Source organism: Bufo bufo, chromosome 6 (genome assembly GCF_905171765.1).
Source record: "Bufo bufo chromosome 6, aBufBuf1.1, whole genome shotgun sequence".
Classification (NCBI taxonomy): Eukaryota; Metazoa; Chordata; class Amphibia; order Anura; family Bufonidae; genus Bufo; species Bufo bufo.
The window spans coordinates 138,658,990-138,686,931 of NC_053394.1; the positions used below are offsets into that span (position 1 = coordinate 138,658,990).

The following is a 27,942-nucleotide window of genomic DNA, read 5'->3' on the forward strand; positions in this document are numbered from 1 at the left end:
CCCCCAAATAAATAAATCAGTGGTGCATCAGGTTTCCCCCAAATAAATAAATCAATGGTGCTTCATGTCCCCCCAAATAAATTAAGCCTTGCTCAGCCAAATAATTAAAATAAAATTAGCCAGGCTCAGCCAGGCTCAATTAAATCATTGGTGGCAGTGGTGCTCAGCGGCGGTGTCATTAACGAAAAAACTCAGACCTCAGCAGACAGGCGGCCCGACTTACCCGTCCAGACTTCAGGCTCCTTCAAGCACAAGCAGTGATAGGACATCACTTCCTGTGCGCGAGGATAAGGGGCCGCTGCCGTTGTGCGGGCGACCCACAATAGGAAGCCTCAGGCGACCCCCCGGAAAGGGCCGATCGACCCCCAAAGGGGTCGCGACCCGCTGCTTTAGGGTGTCTGCACACAGATCTGTAGTTTATGCAAATTTTCTTGCTACTTTTATGCAAATTGTTACTTGCTACTTTTCTTGCGGGTTTTGACATGGATTTGCCCCAGATCTCCTCCTTTGCATTGCAAAGCGTACAATCTGCACTAAAAATCCGCACAATTGAAATGCCGTGATTTCAAAATGCGCATGGCGCATATGCTTGCGTTTAAATAATGCTCTGTGTGCTTTACATTTGTAAAATCTCATTAAGGGCTCATGCACACGAACATGTGCCTGTTTTGCGAATGCGTCCACAATCCAGAAGGTGTGGTGTGGAACGGAGGCACTCCGTAGTGCTTCCATGGGGTTTCTGTCAGTGCATACTTTTTTTGCGATGCAGAGACACAATTTTTTTGTGGTGCAGATCATGGACGCCCTTCAAGTAAATAGTTCCTGCCTCCACATACGACGGCCTTGCCGTCAGTGCCCTGCGGGACGCAGCACGGTCCCGGCTGGCACATGTTCGTTCGTGTGCATGCGCCCTAACTTAGCTGGTACTGTATAATGTTTCTGATTATCCACACGAAAACCTGGGTGGAAAATCCACATGTAATCTATACAGCATGCATACACTCTTAGGCCTCTTGCACACGAACGTATTTTGTTTCCGTTCCATTTTTTGGGGGGACCGTATGCGGAACCATTCACTTCTATGGGTCCGCAAAAAAAAAAGTTGCTCCGTGTGCATTCCGTTTCTGTATGTCCGTATTTTCGTTCCTATTGTTGTCCGCATTACAGACAAGGATAGTACTGTTCTTTTAGGGGCCAGCTGTTCCATTCCGCAAAATACGGAATGCACACGGACGCCATCCGTATTTTTTGCGGATCCGTTTTTTGCAGACTGCTAAATATATATGGTCGTGTGCATGAGCCCTCAGGCAGGTTTCACATGTAGATTTTCTAGTGGTGTTACACGGCACTTTAGCATTTTGTGCATGTGTTTATTGCAGTTTTTTTGCTGTAAAAACTTCAGCTCCAAATGTTAGCTGAAGGTCTATGGGAAACGCAGGACACACAAGTGTTTTTTTTCCCTTTCTGGCTTCTTTTAAAAAACACAGTGAAGAGAACGCTAGTGGTAAGGCATATTTGGGGGTTATTTACGAACATCCCTATGCCAGTTTTTGGCGTAACAAAAGGTTGCAAGACCCCCTTAAATACCCGTGCATAGTGGGGGCTGAAACATTGACTCTGGCAAACTGACTAACATTTATGCCGGAAACAGGGTGTGGAGTCATTTTTCACTCCAGGCGCTTAGACTGTCGTAGGATGCACCAAATGTATGACAAGGTGCACACCTCGTCATAAATTAGGCACATCCTCCAGCAGTGCAGGGGAGCGTAAATTGCCGGTCTTTGTAATTGACCCCCACTGTGTGCAAAAAAACTGCACAAAGAACGCTTTAAAAAATGCAGGTAGCCAATAAGCCAAAAAAAGGTTGGTTTCGCATCCATTATTTTTTCATGCTATTTTTAACGTTTTTTGTGCGTCTTTTTTTCACTACCGCCAACAAAAAGGGCTATTCTCATTTGCAAGAATCGGATATTTTTCTATAATTTGTGGAATGGCCATATGGATCCGCAAAAATACGGATGTGTGCATGGCCCATAGATATGCAGATAACACGCGGATGAAAAATCCAGTTGTGTGCCGTTTTTAAAGCTAATGTCAGAAGCGGATTGTAAAGTGAAGGAAATTTTATTGGAAAGATTTCTGTTCCAACTTTTCTGAATCTGCTAAAGCATTGACTTAAAAAACTGCACTAAATCAGCACGTGAAAGTGCCCTAAGGGTATGAATTCACATGGCGTAAATGCCATGTAAAAAAAAGTATTTTGCAGTACCAGGATGTTAAGACATCTCATCCACATGCTAAAAAAATTCAGTTCCTTTTGTGCTAGAAAACTGCCATCAAAAAGCACTCCTGCCATGTTTACGCAAATATTATGCAATTTTTTGCTTTTTTTTTTATGCTGCTCTCACCACTTTTGAATAGCGGCAATGGATGGGAGAGTGCACATCTCTGTTTCTTTTTCCATTCTTCTGATCTGTCAGAAGAACAGAAAAAAAAAAAGGGATCCTGTAAAAAAAGATACTATAAGAAAAAAATGGATCCTGTGCATCCGTTCTGCACATTTGGCATCCTTTTGAGCCATTTTCGTTTGTTTTTTTAGACGGAAAAAAGTACTGCATGCAGGATTTTTTTTTTCAGTCTTAAAAAAACTGATCTCACACTGAAATGACTCACACAGATGCCAAATGTGCATAACTGATGCAAAGGATATATTTTTTTTTTTTTTACAGGATCCTGTTTGGTTTTTTTCCCCCTGTTTTTCTGATCCATCAGAAGAACAGGGAAAAAAAAAAAAAAACAGGATCCTGTAAAAAAAAATATATATATCCTTTGCATCAGTTATGCACATTTGGCATCTGTGTGAGTCATTTCTGGTGTGAACTCTCCCTTAGGCCTCTTTCACACGGGCGAGATTTCCGCGCGGGTCCAATTCGTAAGGTGAACGCATTGCACCCGCACTGAATCCGGACCCATTCATTTCTATGGGGCTGTGCACATGAGCGGTGATTTTCACGCATCACTTGTGCGCTGCGTGAAAATCGCAGCATGCTCTATTTTGTGCGTTTTTCACGCAACGCAGGCCCCATAGAAGTGAATGAGGCTGTGTGAAAATCGCACGCATCCGCAAGCAAGTGCGGATGCGGTGCGATTTTCACGCACAGTTGCTAGGAGACGATCGGAATGGGGACCCGATCATTATTATTTTCCCTTTATAACCTGGTTCTAAGGGAAAATAATAGCATTCTTAAAACAGAATGCTTAGTAAAATAGGGCTGGAGGGGTTAAAAAATAATAATAATTTAACTCACCTTAATCCACTTGTTCGCACAGCCCGGCTTCTCCTCTGCCTTCATCTGTGAGGAAAAGGACCTGTGGTGACGTCACAGCGCTCATCACATGGTGATGGACCATGTGATGAGCACAGTGATGTCACCACAGGTCCTTTTCCTCACAGATGAAGGCTGAAGAGAAGCCGGGATGCGCGAACAAGTGGATTAAGGTGAGTTAAATTTTTTTGAAATTTTTTTTTTAACCCCTCCAGCCCTATTTTACTTTTAAGAATGCTATTATTTTCCCTTATAACCATGTTATAAGGGAAAATAATTACATCTACACAACCTTGATTCCAAACCTGAACTTTAGTGAAGAAGTCCGGGTTCGGGTCTGGGTGCCACATTCAGTTTTTTATCACGCGCGTGCAAAATGCATTGCACCCGCGCGATAAAAACTGAACAACGGAACGCAATCGCAGTCAAAACTGACTGCAATTGCGTACCTACTCGCGCAGGTTTGCCGCAATGCACCCGGGACGCATCCTGAGCCAAAACGTGACGCCCGTGTGAAAGAGGCCTTAGAGCTCATGCACACAATCATATTTTTTTCCCATGTCCGTTCAGTTTTTTTTTGCAGCCCATATACAGAACCATTCACTTTAATGGGGCCGCAAAAACAACGGAAATGACTGTGTGCAGTCTGTGTCCGTATATCCACATGACCGTGCCGCAATAAAGAGAACATGTCCTATTATTGTCTGCATTACGGACAAGGATAGGACTGTTCTATTAGGGGCTGCATGTTCCGTTATGCAAAATGCGCATAGACACAGACGGTATATCACAGTCTGCTTAAACTAATAAAACACAAAGAATTAAATGTTACCATGTTTTTATTGAACACACCATGTAAACATTCACAGTGCGGGTAGAAAAAGTATGTGAACCCCTAGACTAATGACATCTCCAAGAGCTAATTGAAGTGAGGTGTCAGCCAACTGGAGTCCAATCAATGAGATGAGATTGGAGGTGTTGGTTACAGCTGCCCTGCCCTATAAAAAACACACACCAGTTCTGGGTTTGCTTTTCACAAGAAGCATTGCCTGATGTGAATGATGCCTCGCACAAAAGAGCTCTCAGAAAACCTACGATTAAGAATTGTTGACTTGCATAAAGCTGGAAAGGGTTATAAAAGTATCTCCAAAAGCCTTGCTGTTTGTTCATCAGTCCACAGTAAGACAAATTGTCTATAAATGGAGAAAGTTCAGCACTGCTGCTACTCTCCCTAGGAGTGGCCGTCCTGTAAAGATGACTGCAAGAGCACAGCGCAGACTGCTCAATGAGGTGAAGAAGAATCCTAGAGTGTCAGCTAAAGACTTACAAAAGTCTCTGGCATATGCTAACATCCCTGTTAGCGAATCTACGATACGTAAAACACTAAACAAGAATGGATTTCATGGGAGGATACCACAGAGGAAACCACTGCTTTCCAAAAAAAAACATTGCTGCACATTTACAGTTTGCACAAGAGCACCTGGATGTTCCACAGCAGTACTGGCAAAATATTCTGTGGACAGATGAAACCAAAGTTGAGTTTGGAAGAAACGCACAACACTATGTGTGGAGAAAAAGAGGCACAGCACACCAACATCAAAACCTGATCCCAACTGTGAAGTATGGTGGTGGGGGCATCATGGTTTGGGGCTGCTTTGCTGCGTCAGGGCCTGGACGGATTGCTATCATCGAAGGAAAAATGAATTCCCAAGTTTATCAAGACATTTTGCAGGAGAACTTAAGGCCATCTGTCCACCAGCTGAAGCTCAACAGAAGATTGGTGTTGCATTAGGACAACGACCCAAAGCATAGAAGTAAATCAACAACAGAATGGCTTAAACAGAAGAAAATACGCCTTCTGGAGTGGCCCAGTCAGACTCCTGACCCCAACCCAATTGAGATGCTGTGGCATGACCTCAAGAAAGCGATTCACACCAGACATCCCAAGAATATTGCTGAATTGAAACAGTTCTTTAAAGAGGAATGATCAAGAATTACTCCTGACCGTTGTGCACATCTGATCTGCAACTACAGGAAACGTTTGGTTGAAGTTATTGCTGCCAAAGGAGGTTCAACCAGTTATTAAATCCAAGGGTTCACATACTTTTTCCACCTGCACTGTGAATGTTTACATGGTGTATTCAATAAAAACATGGTAACATTTAATTCTTTGTGTGTTATTATTTTAAGCAGACTGTGATTGTCTATTGTTGTGACTTAGATGAAGATCAGATCACATTTTATGACCAATTTGTGCAGAAATCCATATAATTCCAAAGGGTTTACATACTTTTTCTTGCAACTGTATATAGGTAAGGCCTCATGCACACGACCGTTGTTTGGGTCCACATCCGAGCCGCCGTGCTGGCGGCTCGAATGCGGACCCATTCACTTCAAGGGGCCGCAAAAGATTGGGACAGCACTCCGTGTGCTGTCCGCATCCGTGGCTCCGTTCCGCGGCCCTGCTAAAAAAATATAACATGTCCTATTCTTGTCTGCGCTTTGTGGACAAGAATAGGCATTTATATTGCCGGCTTCCGTTCCGCAAATTGCATGTCGCATATGGGGTTCATTCTGCGTCACGGGGGGGGGGGGGGGGGAGGGGTCCGGTCGTAGCATGCACAGCAGCCGAGCTTCTCCCATGTTCGTTCGCCGGTGTGGCGGTTTGTTTTTTAAGCTATAAGTTCCACTGCATCGGCTCAAAGCCGTCAATCACTATGCCAAGGCGAGGGGGGAAACTCAAACGCACTCATATGAATCAGCAACGACTGAAAAACAAAAAAAAAACGTTTCTTTGTTCTGCTCTATCTCGGCCCGGGCTGCTTAACACCCAATTGTCTTTTTCAGGCTTCAGGTTCATCCTCCCCCCGATTCGGGGGTCCTGTTCTGTCTTATTGTCAACTAGGTAGACCCAGTCAGGTATCTAGGCAGGAGGCAGTCAAAAGCCTTATCAGGGGGACCGGCCACTAACTCCACTGCCAACACCTACCACCAGTTTTTCGGCGGTTCCAGTCCAAAAAAAAATACTTTCCGAACTACTGGGGTCCGTTGCCTGTCACGTCATTTAGGCTTACGTTTATTAATTACTAATGTCTGTCGCCTGTTACGTTTCAGGCTTATGTTTATTAATTACTACTGTCTGTCGCCTGTTACGTTTCAGGCTTACGTTTATTAATCACTAATGTCTGTTGCCGGTTACATTACTCAGGCTTACGTTTATTAATTACTAATATCTGTCGCCTGTCATGTCATTCAGGCTCACGTTCATTGATCGCTAATGTCTGTTGCCTGTTACGTTTCTGGCTTACGTTATTAATCACTAATGTCTGTTGCCTGTTACGTTTCTGGCTTGCGTCATTAATCACTAATGTCTGTTGCCTGTTACATTACTCAGGCTAAGGTTTATTAATTACCAATCGTTACTCAGACGTACGTTTATTAATCACCAATGTCTGTTGCTTGTTACGTCATTCAGGCTTACGTTTTACTAATGTCTGTTGCCTGTTACGGATCAGATGCAGACCAAAACTACAGTTGTGTGCATGAGGCCTAACAGCTTCTACCTTACCCCCTCCCTGTCCAGGACATGGACCAGGAGGAGACGTGAAGTGTGCTATAAGTAATGACAGCTATACCTGTGCAGAAGCCCAATACGGACTTCAGGGAGCTCAGGTCCAGCTGCTTCTCCACAATCTCCCCGTTCTCCTCCCGCAGATCCCCCAACTTCCTCTTCCGCTCACTCCGGGACTTGTAAGCCAGGATGACATGCCTGCAGTCTGGGCAGCTCCATCGCAGTCGGCTAGGCTATGCCGCTGTGCCCGGCAGATGTCCTGCCCCTCGGGGGGGAGGGGGGAGACTCTCTTGACCAATTTAAGAGACTAAGACCCTCGTTTGACATCCATGGAAAATTCATTTGTGTTCGGTCCACGTGTCCGTTTTTTGCCTTCCTTGTGTTATCCATATTGCACAGACACTGCTAAGGTAAAAATTAATTACCAATGGTCCATGAAACACTGACTGAACATGGATGCCATCCGTTTTGTATCAGTGGTTTTTCATGGACCCATAGACTTCAATGGGGTGTGTTTAGTCCACATCACGGGTCAACGTAGTGTGCATAGTGCGTGTCTCTGAAAAGTGATTTTGATCAGTGATTGTCAGCCACAACCAGGAGTTTTGTGTTTTTGACCCACTCACTGATCAAACACTGACCTGAGGCCTCATGCACACTAACGTATTTTCTTTCCGTGTCCGTTCCATTTTTTGGTGGACCGTATGCGGCACAATTCACTTCAATGGGTCCAGAAAAAAAAACTGAAGTTACTCCGTGTGCATTCAGTTTCCGTATCTCTGTATATCCGTTCCGCCAAAAAATAGAACATGTCCTATTATTGTCCCCATTACGGACAAGGATAGTACTGTTCCATGAAGGGCCAGCTCTTTCGTTCTGCAAAATACGGAATGCACACGAATGTCATCCGTATTTTTTGCGGACCGCAAAATACATACGATCGTGTGCAAGAGGCCTGACTGTGTGAAAACGGCCTTATGAGCTTAAATGACATCCTTAAACTGGCTAGAAAGGGACGCACCCAGAGGAAAGCCACCCATCCTTTCTGCAAATGTAATGCTGACACTGAGCAGCTGTGACTCCGACCTCACAGAACATGGCTGGCGTTCATGTTACCTATAATTAGGCCGGGCTGGAGTGTCATGGCTCTGGTATGCGGAGCCGGAGAAACTCGCTATAAGGTCCTTACCTTATGTAACATGCATTCAGCTCAGCAGTGCGAAGAAGGTGCGGCCTGTGTAAATGTTCTGCTTCACTGTCAGTGCAAGCGCTGAAGAGATGAATTAACAAGTGTATGACTGCCCATAATTGCCCCAAAACTGACCCCTCACCAGGAAAAGGAAAGTCGGTCATTGTTTCCCCTTTGCGCTGACAGGGGATTCGCCTAATGTAGGTGTGCTCCTCATCATAAATTAGGCGTCTTGCAACTTTTTTTACACCTAAAACTGGTGCATTTTGTAAATGACCACCAGTACAGTTTCTACATTTTTTCCAACATGCTCAACAAGAGGGTGGATCTTATAAGGAAAGGGCAGAGCTTTGCAGTAAAGAGGGCGGTGCCTAAGAGGCGCCATTTTGCACCAACAGTGCACCACAATTCTAGTGTAAAAATCGGTCTCAAGGTAAGCGAACCAATATCAGGGTCCATTCACACATCCGTATAAATGGATCCGCATCCATTCCTCAGTTTTGCTAAACGGGTGCGGACCCATTCAATTTAATGGGGCTGCATCCGTGGCTCCGTTCCGTGTCCCCGCAAAAAAGATGGAGCATGTCCTATTTCTGTGCGGACAAGAATAGGCATTTCTATCACAGGGCCGGCCATGTGTGGTCCGCAAAATGCGGAACGCACATGGCCGGTGTCAGTGTTTTGCGGATCCGCACTTTGCGGCCCGCAAAACACTGCCAGATGTGTGAATGGACTCTTAGCTATAGCGCTAGAGAAAAGTGGGGGTCATTTACAATGTGCGCCATTCCACTTTTCGGAGTGGTTTGCGATTTTCTAAATGCCCATGTTTTTACGTCGTCCTCGCCATTTGGGAGTGTCGGAGACATGTTGAGAGCTAGGGCCATGCCATCGTCCCCGGCATATATATTCACATTTACGCCAGTTTTAGGCGTTGAAAAGTGGACAAAAAACTACTCCACTCAGGGAGTGGAATAGTTTTTCATGATAGGCGCACACAGCAGGAGGATGCAGTTAATTTATGACTAAATTATTGTTAAAAAAAAGTCACAAAAAAGGGGATTAGCAACTTTTTTATGCCGAAAACAAGCGTAGTGCACTTTGTAAATGATCCTCAGTGACTCCCCCAGCAGAATAGTGAGTGCAGCTCTGGAGTATAATACAGGATATAACTCAGGAACAGTACATGATGAGTAATGTATGTGCACAGTGGGAAAGATTTATCAAAACTGGTGTAAAGGAAAACTGGCTTATTTGCCATAGCAACCAATCAGATTCCACCTGTCATTTTTCAAAGGAGCTGTGAAAGATGAAAGGTGTAATCTGATTGGTTGCTATGGGCAACTAAGACAGTTTTCCCTTACATCAGTTTTGATAATTCTCTTCTAGTGACACCTACGTTCGCGAATCGTCCCGGCCGATGTTCGTCCATCATTACTCTGGAGTATAATACAGGATGTAACTCAGGATCGGTACAGGATAAGTAATGTATGTACACAGTGACTCCACCAGCAGAATAGTGAGTGCAGCTCTGGAGTATAATACAGGATATAAATCAGGATTAGTACAGGATAAGTAATTTATGTACACAGTGACTCCACCAGCAGAAAAGCGGCTAATGCAGCTCAGGTGTATAATACAGGATGTAAATCAGGATCAGTACAGGATAAGTAATGTGTGTGTGTGTGTATATACATATATATATATATATATATACACACACACAGTGACTCCTCCAGCAGATAGTGAGTGCAGCTCTGTGATCAGTATAGATAAGTAATGTAATGTATGTACACAGTGACTCCACCAGCAGAATAGTGAGTTCAGCTCTGAAGTATAATACAGGATACAACTAAGGATCAGTACAGGATTAATAATGTAATGTATGTACACAGTGGGGGTAATTTAATAAACCTTGTCTTGTGTAAAAAATAGGGGTGGAGCGGAGGACATAGCAGAACTTTAGCCCCAGCTAAATTGAATACTTTTTAACCTGGTAACAGGCGAAAAAGTAGAAGAAAAACTACACAGCCAGGGGCTAATGTAGTTTTTCAGACAGACGCATGGGCTGCTATATATGCACCTAATTTTAGATATACACTATGGCAGGGCAAGGGGGACAACTAACACCGACGAAAAATGCCATCTTAGTAAATGTCCCCCAGTGACTCCACCAGCAGAATAGTGAGTGCAGCTCTGGAGTATAATACAGGATGTAACTCAGGATCAGTACAGGATAAGTAATGTATGTACACAGTGACTCCCACCAGCAGAATAGTGAGTACAGCTCTGGAGTCTAATACAGGATGTAACTCAGGATCAGTACGGGATAAGTAATGTATGTAGAAAGCAGTAACAATAGTCCATCTTCATTTATTCTATTATAATTGGTGGTGTGTGTACCCCTTTAAGGGATAACCATACCTTTAACATCAAGGAGTTTTATACATTCTGAGAAGACTTTGATTCCATGGCGGAGATACAGATCTCTAGGATTATGTGGAGAGAGAAGAAACCTTTCTATGAGTCCTGCACCTGCGCCTTGCTGCGTAATGATTTCAGGATGATGGAATCCAGACTCCAGGATGGATTATAAATTCTCATTTGATTTCATTTACTTCTGAAATGCTTGAAACCAGCTGTGCCCTGAAAAACCTGATCCATCAGCGTAGATTTGCTAAATTGAAGTCTCTTGTAGTCAAGGATGTCTTATTACATACTAGCGGTGATAGGTAGCCGGGGTAAACATGAAGAAATAGCCCCGCATCCCCTCCCCTCCTGCGGCCCAGAGGCTAATTGAATCCATCCCGATAATTTTTTTTTTCAGTTTACAATGATTTGATTGTTTGCTTAAGAGCCGCACATGTGCGGAGATTTAAGCGTTTAATTTACATTGAAGCCCGTTCTACTGCGATTTTCTTTGACATCTGGTCATTAGGAAAATTGAGTCATAATGTATACGCTGTAAGGGAGGGGCAGATGGGGTTAATAGGGCCATTTAGAGCGGGATTGCGCAATTAACCCATTCTACGCAAATCCACGTGGTCATTAGCGGTCTTCGCTTAGATGACAGCATGAGCTGTAATTGTAACCGGGTTTTTAAAAAACCAGACCTTAAGAGACATTGAGCAGGGAGGGAAATTTAAAGGGACAGGACAGTAAACATCCGACGCTTAGGAATGTTCAATGTCTAGGTAATGTCAGTATAATAGGTACTGTTACTTCATGTCCTGTACTCCAGTCGCATCCAGATCTGCATTCACAATTCCACCAGATGCCAGTTGGGATCCATCAGCATCATCAGTGCTATTATGTAGACCATGATGGGATTTGTAGTTTTACAACAGCTGGAGAGCCAAAGGTTGAGCATCCCTGATTTAAACCATTTTCTTTGCCTAAAACAGGTGTAGAAAATGATGACTAAGACGGACCTTCTGGCCCGTCCCCTTTCCCGCTCACTCCACATCCCCTTTTTTTAGACCTGGCATGAACTTTTCGGAAGCAGAGTCCATGCGGCACATTTACTAAAGTGTTTGCGCCTGTTTTTAGTGCAAAACATGCTGTTTTAGACAGTATTTCTTTTAGTCGCGTTTACTACTGAAATTGTGTCTGTTTTGGAGGCTCGTTCGACTATTTAGACTTTTTAGACTATGGCCTCTTGCAAACGAACGTGTGCGCCCCGTGGTCATGCTGCGGGCCGCAATGCACGAACACCGTCCGTGGGGCATTCACTTTGATGGGTCCGCGATCCGGCCGTTCCACAAAAAGATAGGACATGTTCGATCTTTTTGCGGAACGGAAGTATGGGACGAAACCCCACGGAAGCACTCCGTAGTGTTTCCGTAGGGTTCCGTTCCGTGCTTCCATTCCGCATCTCCGGATTTGCGGACCCATTCAAGTGAATGGGTCCGTGCTGCAGAATGCCCTCGGAACGGCACCCGTGTATCGCGGATCCGCAAATGCTGTCCGCAATACGGCAACGGGGCACGCACGTTGTGTGCAAGAGGCCTAATTCAAAAGTTTTCTAACTTTTGCGACTTTTTACGACCTATTTATTTTTTTCTACTCCATCCCAGGGCTGGCGTACTTTTCTTCGTCTGTTTTCAGTGTTGAAGTGCGACTTTTTTTGCGTTAAAAGTCTCACTTTCCAGGAGACATGCGACTTTGCTCCGTGAATAGAAAAATAGAACATGCCCAATTATTGTCCGCATTGCCGACAAGGATCGGACTGTTCGATTAGGGGCCGACCGTTCCGTTCTGCAAATTGCAGAACAGTCGTGTGCATGAGCCCTAATATAAATCTGTCTAGCCTAATTCATCAACGCCTGTGCGACTTAAAGGGAATCTGTCACCTAGAAAATGCATATTAAACCGCCAGCAGTACCTTATTGCAGCCTGTAGAATGATTATAAAGGTGTCTGTGTCTGTTCTGTGCAATGCGGCAAAAATAAAAATAAAAACTTTTATTCAACGGGCCACGCTGTTTAACGATAGTCTTGAAGTCAATGGGGCAGCGGCCTTCTCGCCTGAAGTCAAGCATGCCCCGCCCCCTCTACCTCCCCTGAGCACACGGCCGATGCCCGCATATCGCGGACCCGCTGTTTGTGGGCCGCCATACGGGCAACGGCCATGTTCATGAGGCCTAACACATGAGTGTCTTAGGTATTCATATGTTATCCATACTATAGCTATCATGGCTGCATACACAATCCATAATTGAGGTAAAAAAGGTTAGTGATAGGATCTGTCAGCAGCCCCAAGCCTGCTTCCTGATGGTTTCCAAACAGCATCATTTTATACTATGTGGAACACAATAAAAACAAACTTAAGAGCTTCTGGATATGGTAGGTCCCAGAGTAAAGTGTTTCTTCTTTCCGAAAGTTCTTTTGTTCCGTCAAGTTCCTGAAATCTGACCTGTCGATAAACTTGACTAAGGGTCTGCTTCCTGCGGTACATTGTTATGCCCCAGAATTGCCCACACATGGAGGGGTGCTTGTTTCGGATCACCTAACTCCCCCCATAAATAAACTTTGTATCTCCAGAGTTTGGCTTCTCCGTCTGCAGACTTCTGTCCAGCAATTGATAAACGTGTAAATTTCAGGAGACTGGCACGGCCACAGGCCCGGGCAGAGGCGCTGTTTATTCTGGGTGTGTGAGACTTTGATGTGCTGTGGAGATTACAGCCAAGGTCACCAGCAGAACATTAAAATATCGTAAAAAGCGGTGGAGCAAATATTACAGGAAGGATGCTGCCAAAACCATCACATAGGATCTGCAGCTTCCATCATTCATAAGGTGGAGCAGGTCATTAGCAACGCGGAGCATGGATGCCAGCCTCCGTAAACTGTAGGCTGCTTATTTCTTTCCAATAACACAAAATACAGATTGAAAATTAAATAACACCATAAAATTTTGGGCGGATAGTCATTTGCCTGTGTCTGTTATTTCCTCACAGTAGCAATACTTAAAGGGGCGGCATAGTTATCGATCTCACAGTGCTTAGTATCAACACTACATGTCCCTCAATATAAGACAGCAGGACGTGCTGTTATAAGGGAAAATAATACAGTGAATTTACTTTAATGGGGTCTGGGGTTGCTCATCCCTATCATCTCCTGGCAACCATGCGTGAAAATCGCACCGCATCCGCACTTGCTTGTGATTTTCACGCAGCCACATTCATTTCTATGGGGCCTGCGTTGCGTGAAAAATGCAGAATATAGAACATGCTGCGATTTTTACGCAATGCACAAGTGATGCGTGAATATCACCGCTCATCTGCACAGCCCCATTGAAGTGAATGGGTCCGGATTCAGTGCGGGTGCAATGCGTTCACCTCATGCATTGCACCCGTGCGGAATTCTCGCCCGTGTGAAAGGGGCCTAAGATCTGCACCTTTTTTTTACAAGTTGTCATACTCAAAATTAATGTTACTACAGGTGTCCACAGTAGTATAGTGAGCATATCCGGATTCTAACTTTTTACGGCTGCATTTCACATCTTCATTTCAGAGATGCAGCTGCCTGCATGCAACATATATTGTCTGGCCGAAACCCGGCATTCATTTAGGAAATTGGCCGGATCACGCCGGACCTCATTAGAGTCAGTGGGGATTCGGTAGTGAAGTAGAGGATCTGGCAGGATAATCTGTGCCGAAACAGCCTGCCGAATCTCCAGACAGAGATGTGAACAAAGCGTAGTCTATCCAGTCACCACAAGACTTGAATCTTTTGAGCAGGTTGGCTGTGGAGCCTATAAGCTTCTTTATAAGCAGTTTATCTCCACAGAGCTTCTACGCACACCTCCTCTTTAACACTAGAATGATTTTCAAAAATATATTCTGAACTTTTCTCTCCTTCTAGCTGGCTCGCTTTCTCTAGGGCTATGTTCTGCTGTCTCAGCACACTACTTTGTATAGACTTTCACGGTCCCTACACTGAATTTTCTAACCACTGCCTATAGGGTGGGTGACAACAGCCCCACCTAGAGACTGGTTGCTAAGGCCTGTTAACTGTAACTGCTTGGTACACAGAAAATGCATAGATGCAAAATAAACCACCTTCGACCTTTAACGGCCTACATCTTAGAAAATGCACATAAAAACCTTTTTGCAGTGTAGCACTGCCGTAGCTGTGGGACACTGCACTAGTCTGAGGTTTATAGTTATCTCAGGCAATACCTTTTAAGAGTTGTCTGCACAGTGAGGACAAGATGGTAGCTATGTTTGTTGTGTTCGGTAGTCCAGAGCATTAAGTGTAGGTTCTTATAATATGTGATAAAGAAGTGTTTCTTTACCAGCGTAGTTGAGTATTACGCTATTTTCACATTTGTGGCACAGCTTTCCAGCAGGCTATTCTGGCAGAGAACAGCCTGCCGGAGTTCTTCGGATCCGGCATTGCTGGATATTACTGGAATGCCCGCCAGCCCTATTAACCAGCCTCACAATGTTCCCCAATTCTGGACCCAAAAGATCACAGGTGACTTGGCACTGACAATACTGGGGTGTAAAGTTCAAGGGACCTCTGGTCTTCACCCTAGACACCTTGTGGGGAAGGTTGACATGGCTGTTTTTACTAAATAATTGTATTCCACAGTCTATGTTGTGTCCCCTTTTCCTATTAATCCTACTAGAAGTTTATGAATAAAGGTCCATCTGGGTGTTGCCAGTTGAAGATGTGTCCCTGCACAGTCTGACATTATCCACTCAGTGCTGCAGACTTTGCGGGGAACACTTCCCCCCCCCGCCCCCATCCCCCCCCCACACCAAAAAAATAAAAATAAAATAAAAATATTGCAACACCCAGTTGGTACCTTTACCCATAAACCTCCAGCAGGAATAATAGAGGGATTGTGCAAAGTAGAGTTATAAGAAGAGATGCTCTAGAATTAATACATGGGGTATGCAAGTATTTATTAAATCAGACATGTCAGGAGAAGTGACAGGACCTCTTTAAAAGGGTTCTCCAGGAATTAAAAAAAAATGAAATTAGTTAGATATTACTTTATTTTAAATATATTCTCAAATACCTTTCATTATTTATAATAACTTGTTTTGTCTGGGGAGCAATCATCATGGAAAACAAAATGGCCGCTGTCCCATTAGTTCACACAAAACCTGTCCTGATCACACATGAGGACAAGTTACTTTACAACACTGAGGTAAACAGCTGCCTCATGCTCCTCTCTGCTTGTCAGGGATTATGATCCTGAATACAGATAATAAGAACTTTAGCTGAATCTATGGGGAACCTAGTTCATAAGGAGACATGAAGTACAGAGAGGACGGACAGGACAGGCTGTGGTAATGGAGACTGTAAACGAGTGCTGCTGCCCATTAGCCACAACTCACCCTCCTCTTATGTCTCCTCATCATCTCCATTTCCACAGAGATTCCCCTGTATTCAGGATCATGATTCCTGACAAGCAGAGAGGAGGATGAGGCAGCATTATAGCTCATTGGGGTGAAGTAACTTGTCCTGCTGTGTGATTAGGACAGGTTTTGTGTGTACCGATAGGACGGCAGCCATTTTATTTCTCCGAATTGCTCCCCAGACAAAACAAGCCATTCTAAGGGCTGTTTCACACGAGCGGATGAATGAGACATATCTAAATGGACATGTAAGATTTCAGTAACATATAAACAGACAAGACATTGGACAAGGGATTAGGGGGGAGGAAAGGAGGGGAAAGGGTATAATTTCTGCTAAAGCGGTTAAACTTGCGCATCACGAAATGCGGCCGAGGAGCGAAAGACTTCCCAGGGGCCCCAAGTCTGCACATAGCGTGTGGTGTCTGAGGGCGTAATACAAATGAGATCTTCCAACCTCTGATACAAGGCAATTTCGTCAAACCACTCCTCAGGTGAGGGGGGGGGGAGAAGATTTCCAATGTCTGGGAATCACTGCCTTTGCTGCCTGAACCATATATTTTAGAAGGGATTTTTATATGCCGGGACGTTCAGGACACTGTCGAATCCCGCCTCATTTTTAAATGCAGCTCTGGATGTGACTGTATACATAATATAAAACTTGATGTTAATTGTAATCCATATAAAAGATTAAAGGGTTATTCCCATCTGGGACACTGGGGTCATTTATTCCTACGGGAGCGCTGAAGATTGCTGAGCTGTGCTCTCGCCTATTTTCTGATGTCCTATTGAAATGAATTCGAAGCGCACCGTGCAAGGGTGGGCACTGCTCCATTCGCTCCTATGGGGCTTATGGAAATAGCCAAACCAGCGCTCAGCTATTTTCGGTGCTCCTATAGGAATGAATGGAGGGCAGCCGTGCTTGAGCGGTGTGCCCTCTTGCACTTTGCGGGCTCTGTTCAGACATTGGGTTCATATCCTATGCTCTGCAAAATGAAAGGAGGAATCTGATTGGTTGGTATGGGCAACTAAGCCTGTTCTACTTTACACCAGTTTCGGTAAATCCCCCACTAAGTATTTTGATGTTCAAAAAGAAGCGGAGCTGCACTTTATGTCTGTGACTATTTACACACTCTACCTTACGTCATATCTTTCAGTGGAGCACGATAAAGAGTTCTTTCATCGGAGACGTCACCACCGGGAGTTCCGGTTCGATCTCGCCAAAATCCCCGAAGGGGAAGCAGTGACAGCAGCTGAATTCAGGATATATAAGGATTACATTCGAGAGCGGTTTGACAATGAGACCTTCCAGATCAGCATCTACCAAGTTCTGCAGGAACATCAAGGAAAGTAAGTGAATTCCTGAGAGAAACCACATCACAACAGACGTCATAGAGACATGTGAGAAGATAATATGTGGGGGGTCGAGTCTGCTAATTGAGACCCCCACTCCTTTCCTTTTAAAAATGGGTCATGGTGCACAGTAATGATCTTGTTCCCATCCCACAAATTAGGAGCTCCAATTATTTTTTGGTGATGGTATACGCCCTGTTGGGATTCAGCCACATTATTCAATATCTTGGCCCTTTTGTTCTATTTGTGGGGTCTCGGGCCATACACCCTCTGCCCCAATGTTATCTTCTGACATGTCTCTCCATAAGTGGGGTGGAAGTGCCCTTTAAAATGTAAGGGTGTCCTTAGTGATTGAATTCGCCCAGCTTTGATTAGATGCCGTACTGATCCTCAAAGTCCAGTTTGGACAAACTCCCTTTGTTCTAGGGGTCCCACAATAATGATATTATGGGTACAGGCAAATTGGCAGGGAACTTACTTTTTGCAGGGTATCCATTAAAGGAAATGTGTCACCAAAAATGTTATCTGCCCGATAGCAACACATATCTTTTTTCTAATTCTGTTCTAATTTTCTGATTGCTGATTTTTAATTCTATATCCTAAACATGATTATGGGGGAGGCCATGTTGCTTGAGGTGTTCTTAACAGCATTTGGAAAGCATTTGTAAAATTGTTTTATGTCTATGGTCTATAGACACAATAATCTGGAGCTGACCCTATTGATGTCTATGGGAGAGTTTTCTAGGCACGCTCTGTGATCTGTGCAGAGGTCATTGTACAAGGGAAGAATAGATAAGCTTTGACAATCACCTATTGTGAATGGTGGATCCTGTCTTATCCATATACAGCGGTGATATCAATACAGGCAGGATTAGGATGACAGATAAGCAGATAACTGCAGTAAAGTGATCTGTACCGACTAAGAAGTGCGCCAATTATTAGGCTTAGTGGCCAGTGTGAAAACTGCAGGATTTAATGCTTTTGTTTAAATATAGAAGTTGACATGGAAAATTAAAAATAACATAATCAAAAATCCTTTAAAAATATGATTCAAACAATAGGTCATTTTCTGATGACGCGTTCCCGTTAAAATCCTGCTCTTTGCAGAGGCTCCCTGCCCTGACCGCTGGAGGGGATCTCCAACGAGTAACCCCTGCCCATCAATACTCTCTACTAATGGTTGTTAATGAGAACCTGCTTTACGGTGCTTCCTATTTAAGGGTTGTCTGTGCAGTGAAGACAATATGGCTACCATCTTGTCCTTTGCTGTGGTGCGTACAGTCCAGTGACATCACCAGAGCATGATGTCATGCATATATTTTGTAGGAGTGTACATCGACTGTCATCTCCCTAGGCTGCAATGAAAGTAATGGTGGTTACATTGTCATCTGTATCCCGGCTGAAGAAAACTTTGATTTATTTTCAATTCTGGTTTTCAGCAAAGACACATCAATGGGGTCGACCTAATGGAAAAAGCACGCTGTGCTTTCAAGTAAGGTTTAGGTGAGGGCAATCAGTTCTGCTAAAGAATAAATCCAAGACCTCAGTCAACACAGATATAAGGGGTAGGGTGTAAATACAAAGACAGGTGACAGCAGTGTTACCCATGGCAATTAGGAAGATACTGACTGGTTGCCACTGACAACAGCACTAATATACCAGTCACCCCTGTCACCAATGACTTTATAAATCCATTTCCTTACTTATCTTGTATTTATGCTGAGTTACATCCTGTATGATACTCCAGAGCTGTACTCGCTGTTCTGCTGATGGATTCAGTGTGTACATACATTACTTTACTTATCCTGTACTGATCCTGAGTTACATCCAGAGCTGTACTCACTATTCTGTTAGTGGAGTCACTGTGTACACACATTACATTACTTATCCTGTACTGATATTGCATTACATCCTGTATTCTAATCCAGAGCTGCACTCACTATTCTGCTGGTGGATTCCCTGTGTACATACATTACATTACTTATCCTTTACTAACCATGAGTTACATCCTGTATTATACTCCAGAGCTCCACTCACTATTCTCCTTGTGGAGTCACTGTGTACATACATCACATTACTTATCCTGTACTGATCCTGAGTTACACCCTGTATTGTACTCCAGAGCTGAACTCACTATTCTGTTGGTGGAGCCACTGTGTACACACATTACATTACTGATCCTGAGTTACATCCTGTATAATACTCCAGAGCTGCACTCTGCTAGTGGAGACTCCATCAGCAGAATAGTGAGTGCAGCTCTGGAGTATAATACAGGATGTAACTCAGGATCTGTACAGGATAAGTAATGTAATGGCTGGCAAATGTACCCCCTAACCACTACTATCTTTGAGCTATCAAATGGCAGAGGGGTGCAGAGGTAGCAGTGTCATCTGGGTAACTTCTAGATTTCCTTACATTGCCTACTAGACATATTCAGCCTGTTGTATCGTGTTCCCACACATTTATCAACATCTTTATTTTGGTTTGTGAGAGATACATTATAATGGCCGACTCCTCCTCAGATGCACCAAAAGTCATCTTTTATTTTCTGAAAACCTACTCGTGGCACTTCCTCAAACCCTTGTTAGTTGCATTGTGAGTTCCAGGATGCTTAGCATTGCACGCCATCTCCGGCGGCCATGTTTTACGGCTCCCACAGAGGGCACGTGTGCATAAAGAATTTCAATAAATATCTGCGCAGTTCCCCTCCGCCTCGCAGCCACAGCCCTAGATCCATCTTTTATGAGCAGCATTTATGACTCTCTCCAGGCCAGCGTGCAGGTCATTACACCAAAGAATTTTATCCAGGGATTTTTTTTTTTGCCCCCCTGACAATATTTTAAGAGGTCAGAAACTCTCCAGGAAAGGTTTTTTTCCAGCTTAAAATTGATTTCAATAAACAAGCATGTAAAACTTTATATTACACAGCAAAGGGGGTCACAAAGAGGAGGGAGATCTGCGGGGTGAAAGGTAGAATCACATGGTGGAAGCGTGTAGAAAAGGGCTTAAAAATAGACGTTTCCGCTTATCTTTACACTGATTAAAAAAAGAGTGTCAAATTGCACGTCAAAGGGGATTTGCTATTAAAATAAGTGATGGCATGTCTAGTCTACCTTGTCTTTCTGTTCCTCCCTGTTTTCAAGATATCTGCTTTCTGTCAAAGGAAACCATCATTTTTACTATTATTATTATTATTATTAACAGTAGCAACCTTTTATTTACTATATTTTTTGCTCTATGAGACAAATAGAAGAATTTAGAGGAGGAAAACAAGAAAAAACTACCCAATCTTAATCAGACCTAAAATCAGACCCCCATATCCAACCCCTATTCCTTAACAGGCATGATATCAGACCCCAATTCAGATCCCCATTCCTCATTAGTCCTCAGATCAGGTGTAAAATAAAACTTACCTCTCCTGCCTCAGATGGTGCCAGCACTCTCGAGATCCAGTCCACTCTTCCTGTACTCATTGCTCCCTAGTCTTCTGCTGGCGCCGCTCTGCACTATGGCCTCATATCGCCTAGTGTCAGGTCATAGTGCACACTACAGCCTGATGCTGTACTCTGTGAGGACACAGCACAGTGGGCAGCCGTCAGAAGACCAGGGAGCGGTGAGTACAGCCAGCACCAGGAGCGCTATATTCGCCGCCCCCAGGTCCTGTTGTGTACCAATAAGCTCTTCCATTAGGCGTTCATTAGTATTCGCTTCATAAGATGCACTGACATTTTCCACCACTTTTTTTGGGGAAAAAGTGTGTCTTATAGAGCGAAAAATACGGTATATAACTCCAATTTATTACTCTGCTTTTAACAAATTAGAGAGTAATTACATACAGAGAGTATTACAGACTAACAAAGTGACATTTCAAACAAGTGAGGGCCCTGCTCACAAGAGCTTACAATCTATGAGGAGATCGGGGAGACACAAAAGGTAAAAGTGCTTGTTCTGTACCGTGGTCCCGCCATCTTTTAAAATTAAGGTAGTACGCATAAAACAGGATGAGATGGGGTTCTGAAGAATAATGGAAAGATAGTTTGGGAAGGGGGGCAAGGTTAAAGAAAAGCAGTGATATCAGGGAATGTGATGGCACTGCCTAAATCCATGTGTTTTTAGGACACGGTTAAAACTGTGTTAGGGTACTTTCACACTAGCGTTAAAGTTTTCCGGCGTTGAGTTCCATCACAGGGGCTCAATCCTGGAAAAAAACGCTTCAGTTTTATCCTAATGCATTCTGAATGGAAAGCATTCCATTCAGTATGCATCAGGATGTCTTCAGTTCAGTACCTCTTACAGTATTTGGCCAGAGAAAATACTGCATCATGCTGCGGTATTTTCTCCGGCCAAAATTCCAGAACACTTGCCGGAATGCCGTATCCGGCATTAATTTCCATTAAAATGTATTAATGCCGGATCCTGTACCAAGTGTCCTGGAAAAACTGATCCGGTTTCCCGGTCTGCGCATGCGCAGACCTTTAAAAATGCAAAAAATATATATATACCGGATCCATTTTCCAGATGACACTGGAGAGACGGATCCGGTATTTCAATGCATTTGTCAGCCGGATCCGCATTCGGATCCGGAAACAAATGCTATCCGTTTGCATATGGATTTCCGGACCCGGCAGGCAGTTCCGGCAACTGAACTGCCTGCCGGAATCCTCTAAAACGCATGTGTGAAAGTACCCTTAGTTGGGAATCAATCTGTTTGCCCAGAGTAATGCATTCCAGAGAAGTGGTGCAGCACATTGAAGATGAGAGTGGGAGGTTTGGATCATGGAGGAAGTTAAGATAGGTATACACATTAGATTAACCCCTTGACGACATCTGCTGTACACATACATAGGATGTCTTCTCTTTAAAGATGCGCCATAACTGCCGAGTGCCTGCTGTTTTACATAGCAGACACCTGGGGCTAATGTCTGCCATCACGTCTGTCTGGAGACATTTAACCCCTCAGATGCCGTGGTTAAATGGGACCATGGCATTGGAGTGCTGAAAGCCCAGGAGTGCTGCACCCCTGGGGCTGGAACGGCTCCCCCCTAAAGGTGATCGGGGAGCCGTTCATTCCCTGCAGCAGCCTCAGTCCCCCTGAAGAATCCAAGGCTGCCACAGCTTTTTTCCTATGAAGACCCTGCCTGTGGCAGTGATCCATAGGAATATAGCGAATCTCTCATAGACTTCATTGCTAATATAAAATATATAAATATAAAAAATATAATATATTAAAAATTTAAATCCATTTAAATAACGGAGCAGGAGAACGGAAAGGCTGAATGGTGATGTGAACGAAGCCTTACAGTGATTCTGATCTATTCCCGTATGTTGCTGTTTACATCCAGTGACTGAAAACCTTTATAGGCCTGATGCTTTTCACAGCTGAGTTTCTGTTACAATAATCCTCTATGATCTAAACAGTCTGGACTTTAGGTTGATACATTTTACTTGCACTGATACATTGTAACAAACTGCAAGCAGCTGCAGTACAGGTTTCCTTCTCTATACCCTGCCAATCTCCTAATCATTAGTGTCTTCCTAGGGATTCTGACCTGTTCCTGCTCGACTCCAGGACCATCTTTGCAGCTGAAGAAGGTTGGCTGGTTTTCGATATTACTGCCACCAGCAATCACTGGGTCCTCATCCCGCAGCAAAATCTTGGCCTGCAGCTGTCTGTGGAGAGCAGCAATGGTGAGTGATAGAGCACGATCTTCTTAAGCCTCTTTCACACGGGCATCGCGTGTGATGGCCGGATAGGATGCGCGTGCGTCGCGGGAAAATCGTGTGATTTTGCTTGCGAGTGGGGTTGCGTTTGTCAGTTTTTTGCCACGCGAGTCCAATGCATTTTGCACGCGTGTGAGAAAAAACTGAATGTGGTACCCAGACCCAGACACGAACTTCTTCACTGAAGTTCGGGTTTGGGTTAGGTGTTCTGTAGATTTTTATATTTTCCCTTATGACATGGTTATAAGGGAAAATAATAGCATTCTTAATACAGAATGCTAAGTAAATTATGGATGGAGGGGTTAATAAAAAAAATTAAACTAACATCCACTAGTTCGCGCAGCCCGGATCATCTTCTTTCTTCTTCTTTGAGGACCTGGGAGAAAAAGACCTTTGGTGATGTCACTGCGCTCATCACATGGTCCATCACCATGGTGATGGACCATGTGACGGACCATATGATGAACGCAGTGACGTCACCAAAGGTCCTTTTCTCCCAGGTCCTCAAAGAAGAAGAAAGAAGACAAGTCTGGCTGCACGAACTAGTGGATGAGATGAGCTACATTTTTATTTTTTAACCCCTCCATCCCTAATTTACTAATTCTGTATTAAGAATGCTATTATTTTCCCTTATAACCATGTTATAAGGGAAAATAATAAAGATCGGGTCCCCATCCCGATCGTCAACTAGCAACCATGCGTGAAAAACGTACCGCCTCCTCACTTGCTTGCGGATGCTTGCGATTTTCACGCCGCCCCATTCACTTCTATGGGGCCTGTGTTTTGTGAAAAACGCACAATATAGAGCTTGCTGTGATTTTCACGCAACGCACAAGTGATACGTGAAAAACAGCGCTCATGTGCACAGTCCAATTGAAGTGAATGGGTCCGGATTCAGTGCGGGTGCAATGCATTCACCTCACGCACCAACGCGGAATTCTCGGACAAGAATAGGACATGACTCATAATTTTTGCACGGCCACGGAACAAAGCAACAGATGCGAACAGCATACAGAGTGCTGTCCGCATCTTTTGCGGCCCCATTGAAGTGAATGGGTCCGCACCCGAGCCGCAAAAAATGCAGCTTGAATGCGGAACCAAACCACGGTTGTGTGCATGAGCCCTTATACATATGTTTAACTCCACTTAGTCCCTTGACTGTAGGACGTCTTTTTACACTTGCCGAATAAATTAAGACGTAACTTTTATTTACATATTTCTTTTAAACCTTAAATAAACATATTTTGTGAGACTTGTTAAAACTCTCATTAAGTGACAGTCTTTTGCCTCTACTTGTTTGTCATATCTATGTTGTTGAAAAAATTGCTGTCTGTCTCTCACCAGCAGCATTAGTGATAGAGCAACATAGTGGCCAGCTTGTGGAACATTATCATTGGTTACAATTGTATCTTATTTACTGCTCTTCTCCTGTATTTTCATAATAGGGCTAGACACAGTCTCCTACTGCGCTAAAAACACATACACATCTTCTGCCTCCTGACATGTTTCGCTGGTCAACCACTCCCCTGAAGACGCCGGTTTACCGGCGAAACATGTTGGGAGGCAGAGGGGATGTGTGTGTGTTTTTAGCGCAGTAGGAGACTGTGTCAAGCCCTACTATGAAAATACAGGGAAAGAGCAGCAAATAAGATACAATTGTAACCAATGATAGTGTTCCACAAGCTGGCCACTGTTGCTCTATCACTAAGGGTACTTTCACATTTGCGTTGTTGGATTCGGCAGTCTGTATGCAAACGGATCCATCTCACAAATGCATTGCACTACCGGATCCGTCTCTCCGGTTGTCATCCGGAAAAATGGATCCGGTATTTATGTTTTTCACATTTTTAAAGGTCTGCGCAAGTGCAGACTGCAAAACCGAATCTGTTTTTCCGGAACACATTAATGCATTTCAATGGAAAATAATACCGGATCCGGCTTTCCAGTATTTTCTCCGTCCAAGAACCGTACATTGACTGAACTGAAGACATCCTGATGCATACTGAACGGATTGCTCTCCATTCAGAATGCATTAGGATAAAACTGATCATGTTTTTCCCGGTATTGGGCCCCTAGGATGGAACTCAATACCGGGTAAAAGAATAACGCTAGTGTGAAAGTACCCTAATGCTGCTGGTGAGAGACAGACAGCAATTACTTCAACAACATAGATATGACAAATAAGTAGAGGCAAAAGACTGTCACTTACTGAGAGTTTTAACAAGTCTTACAAAATATGTTGATTTAAAGGGGTTGTCCGGGTTCAGAGCTGAACCCGGACATACCCTTATTTTCACCCAGGCAGCCCCCCTGAGGCTAGCATCGGAGCATCTCATGCTCCGATGCGCTCCCTTGCCCTGTGCTAAATCGCGCAGGGCAAGGGCTCTTTTGTTTTCAATAACACACTGCCGGGCGGAAACTTCCGCCCGGCAGTGTGTTCGGTGACGTCACCGGCTCTGATGGGCGGGCTTTAGCGCTGCCCTAGCTGTTTTATTGGCTAGGGCAGTGCTAAATCCCGCTCATCAGTGCCGGTGAGGTCACCGGGGTTCCTGGCAGCCCCATGGAGAGCCCCGGTACGTCACTGGAACTCCAAAAAATGCCTTTGCCCTGCGCGATTTAGCGCAGGGCAAAGGAGAGCATTGGAGCATGAACTGCTCCGATGCTCATGTCAGGGGGGCTGCCGGGGGGAAAATGGAGGGATGTCCGGGTTCAGCTCTGAACCCGGACAACCCCTTTAAGGTTTAAAAGAAATATGTAAATAAAAGTTACGTCTTAATTTATTCGGCAAGTGTAAGTAAAAAGACATCCTACAGTCAAGGGACTAAGTGGAGTTAAACTAACCAATATTGAAAACGTCCTACACTTTGTGAGAGGTCTATTGTATTAGTGTTATACATATGTGACCGATATCGGCTGCATCTCTTATAACCCTGCTGCGCTATAATAAGCTGACCACTTTTGAGCTACTGGCCCTTTAAAAGTGCATGTTACGCCTCATGCACACGACCATATCCGTTTTGCAGTCCACAAATCACGGATTCACAGATTATTATTTTTTTGTGAACACATTAACTTCAGTGGGTACTTGGTCCACATTTTGTGGACATATTTCTGTGCTTTCTGCAGCCATATGTCCTTTCCGCAAAAAGATAGAATATGTTGTGTACCTGGCCGCAAAATAGAGAAATAGACATTGAAGTCAGTGGGTCCCTCAAACAAAGAGGATGCAACACAAACGATTTGCTTATTTTGCGGATCCGCAATATGCAGACTGCAAAATACATCCGGTCCTGTGCATGAGGCCTTTTTCTTAGTGCTGTATTAGATGTAATTATATTTCTTTTTTATCGTTGTGCATCAAGCACCATTTTTCGTGCTTTTTGTTCCAAAACGCCATAGCCAAGTGTTACTTCAACGTCTATAGGAAATAACTGAAAAGTCAAAAGGGGAGATTTATCAGACTGGTGTAAAGTAGAATTGGCTTAGTTGCCCATAGCAGCCAATCAGATTCCACCTTTAATTTTTTTACAGGTCAACTAAGCCAGTTCTACTTTACACCAGTTTGATAAATGACCCCCAAAGTCTATACACCCAGGATTTTTATTTTTGCTGCTTTGTTACAAAATACATTATAAATACATGTAAAAAATAAATGCGTTAAGCGCATGACTTTTTTTTTTTCCAAGCGTTTAAAAAAGCTAAAAAATAGTGTGTGTGAGGGAGTCCTTAAAGGGGTATTCTCATCTTCCCTTTTCATACTTACCTTCCTTGAGCGCGACGTTCACTTCCTGGATTCTTCTCCGGGCCGCGCTTGCGCAGAAGACTGAAGATTTTCTCCCGGCCGGGCCATGCAATGTCCTGAACGCGCACGTGTCATGGTGACTGGTATAGTACAGAGCCGGCGTGCGTGTTCGTGGCTCTGTACTATACTGGCCAGGAAGAAGTCATCATGGCGCATGCTCGGCGGCGTGCGCGTTCAGGACATTGCCCAGCCGGGAGAGAATCTTCAGTCTTCTGCGCAAGCACGGCCCGGCGGGATTCGACAGGAGAGGTGGCCGTAACCAGGGGAGACCAAAGACAACATCAGGTAAGAAGGGACTTATTTTCTAAAAAAAGGGTGGGAATTGGGTAATAACATGTATTTAGAAAAATGATCACTGTCAAATCATTAACAGATTTAACAGTGATCATTGTGATGAGAATACCCCTTTAAGAAGGCAGGTCATCCTATTTCAGTTGACAGGGGCCCTATGATCATCACATGTGTTCTGCGGAAACCGCAGGAGATATTATCAGTGAATGGCGTCCGGAAGATAGCTAAGTGTGTGTTTACCCATAAAAATAAATGCCAGGAAAGAAACAAGAAAAAAAAAAGGAATAACCAATGGGATAATGAAGCCGGCATGTGAGCTGTGTGTCCTAACCTCGCTGGTAGACGCTGCACTGTACAATCCCCGGCTCTCTGGTCTGCAGATGTGTCCGGATGTGGGTCCGCTCTATGTACTAATGCAAGATTATCCATCCTGTTCAACCCCTTCAGGTGAACTGTTAAAGTGTCAAGTTCAAGATCTCTGCTTGTAGTCACTGAATGGAAACATCTGGCCTGGTTATGTGATGAGCTGCAGCTGTATGAATATCACACATCTGCATCACAAGTCTCTCCACCCTGAGAAAGCTCCTTACTACACTGATGCATTGTAACAAATCCCTCCCTGTAAGCAGGACTAGAACGCAAACAATTAAGGGTACTTTCACACTAGCGTTTTTCTTTTTCGGCGCGGAGTTCCGTCCTAGGGGCTCAAATCCGGAAAAGAACTGATCAGTTTTATCCTAATGCATTCTGAATGGAGAGTAATCCGTTCAGGATGCATCAGGATGTCTTCAGTTCAGTCTTTTTGACTGATCAGGCTTTTCAGAA

At 44.1% G+C, this 27,942-nt stretch overlaps 1 protein-coding gene across 1 annotated transcript in view; it reads left to right on the top strand.

The window, feature by feature from the left end:
• The window catches only part of BMP7 (bone morphogenetic protein 7), a 65,002-nt gene that overhangs the window by 31,314 nt on the left and 5,746 nt on the right, over positions 1-27,942 (top strand). Inside the window, exons 2-3 of the mRNA XM_040437149.1 lie at positions 17,108-17,300; positions 22,843-22,991. Coding sequence (XP_040293083.1) covers positions 17,108-17,300; positions 22,843-22,991 — 342 coding nt within the window. The remainder of the gene's footprint in view (positions 1-17,107; positions 17,301-22,842; positions 22,992-27,942) is intronic.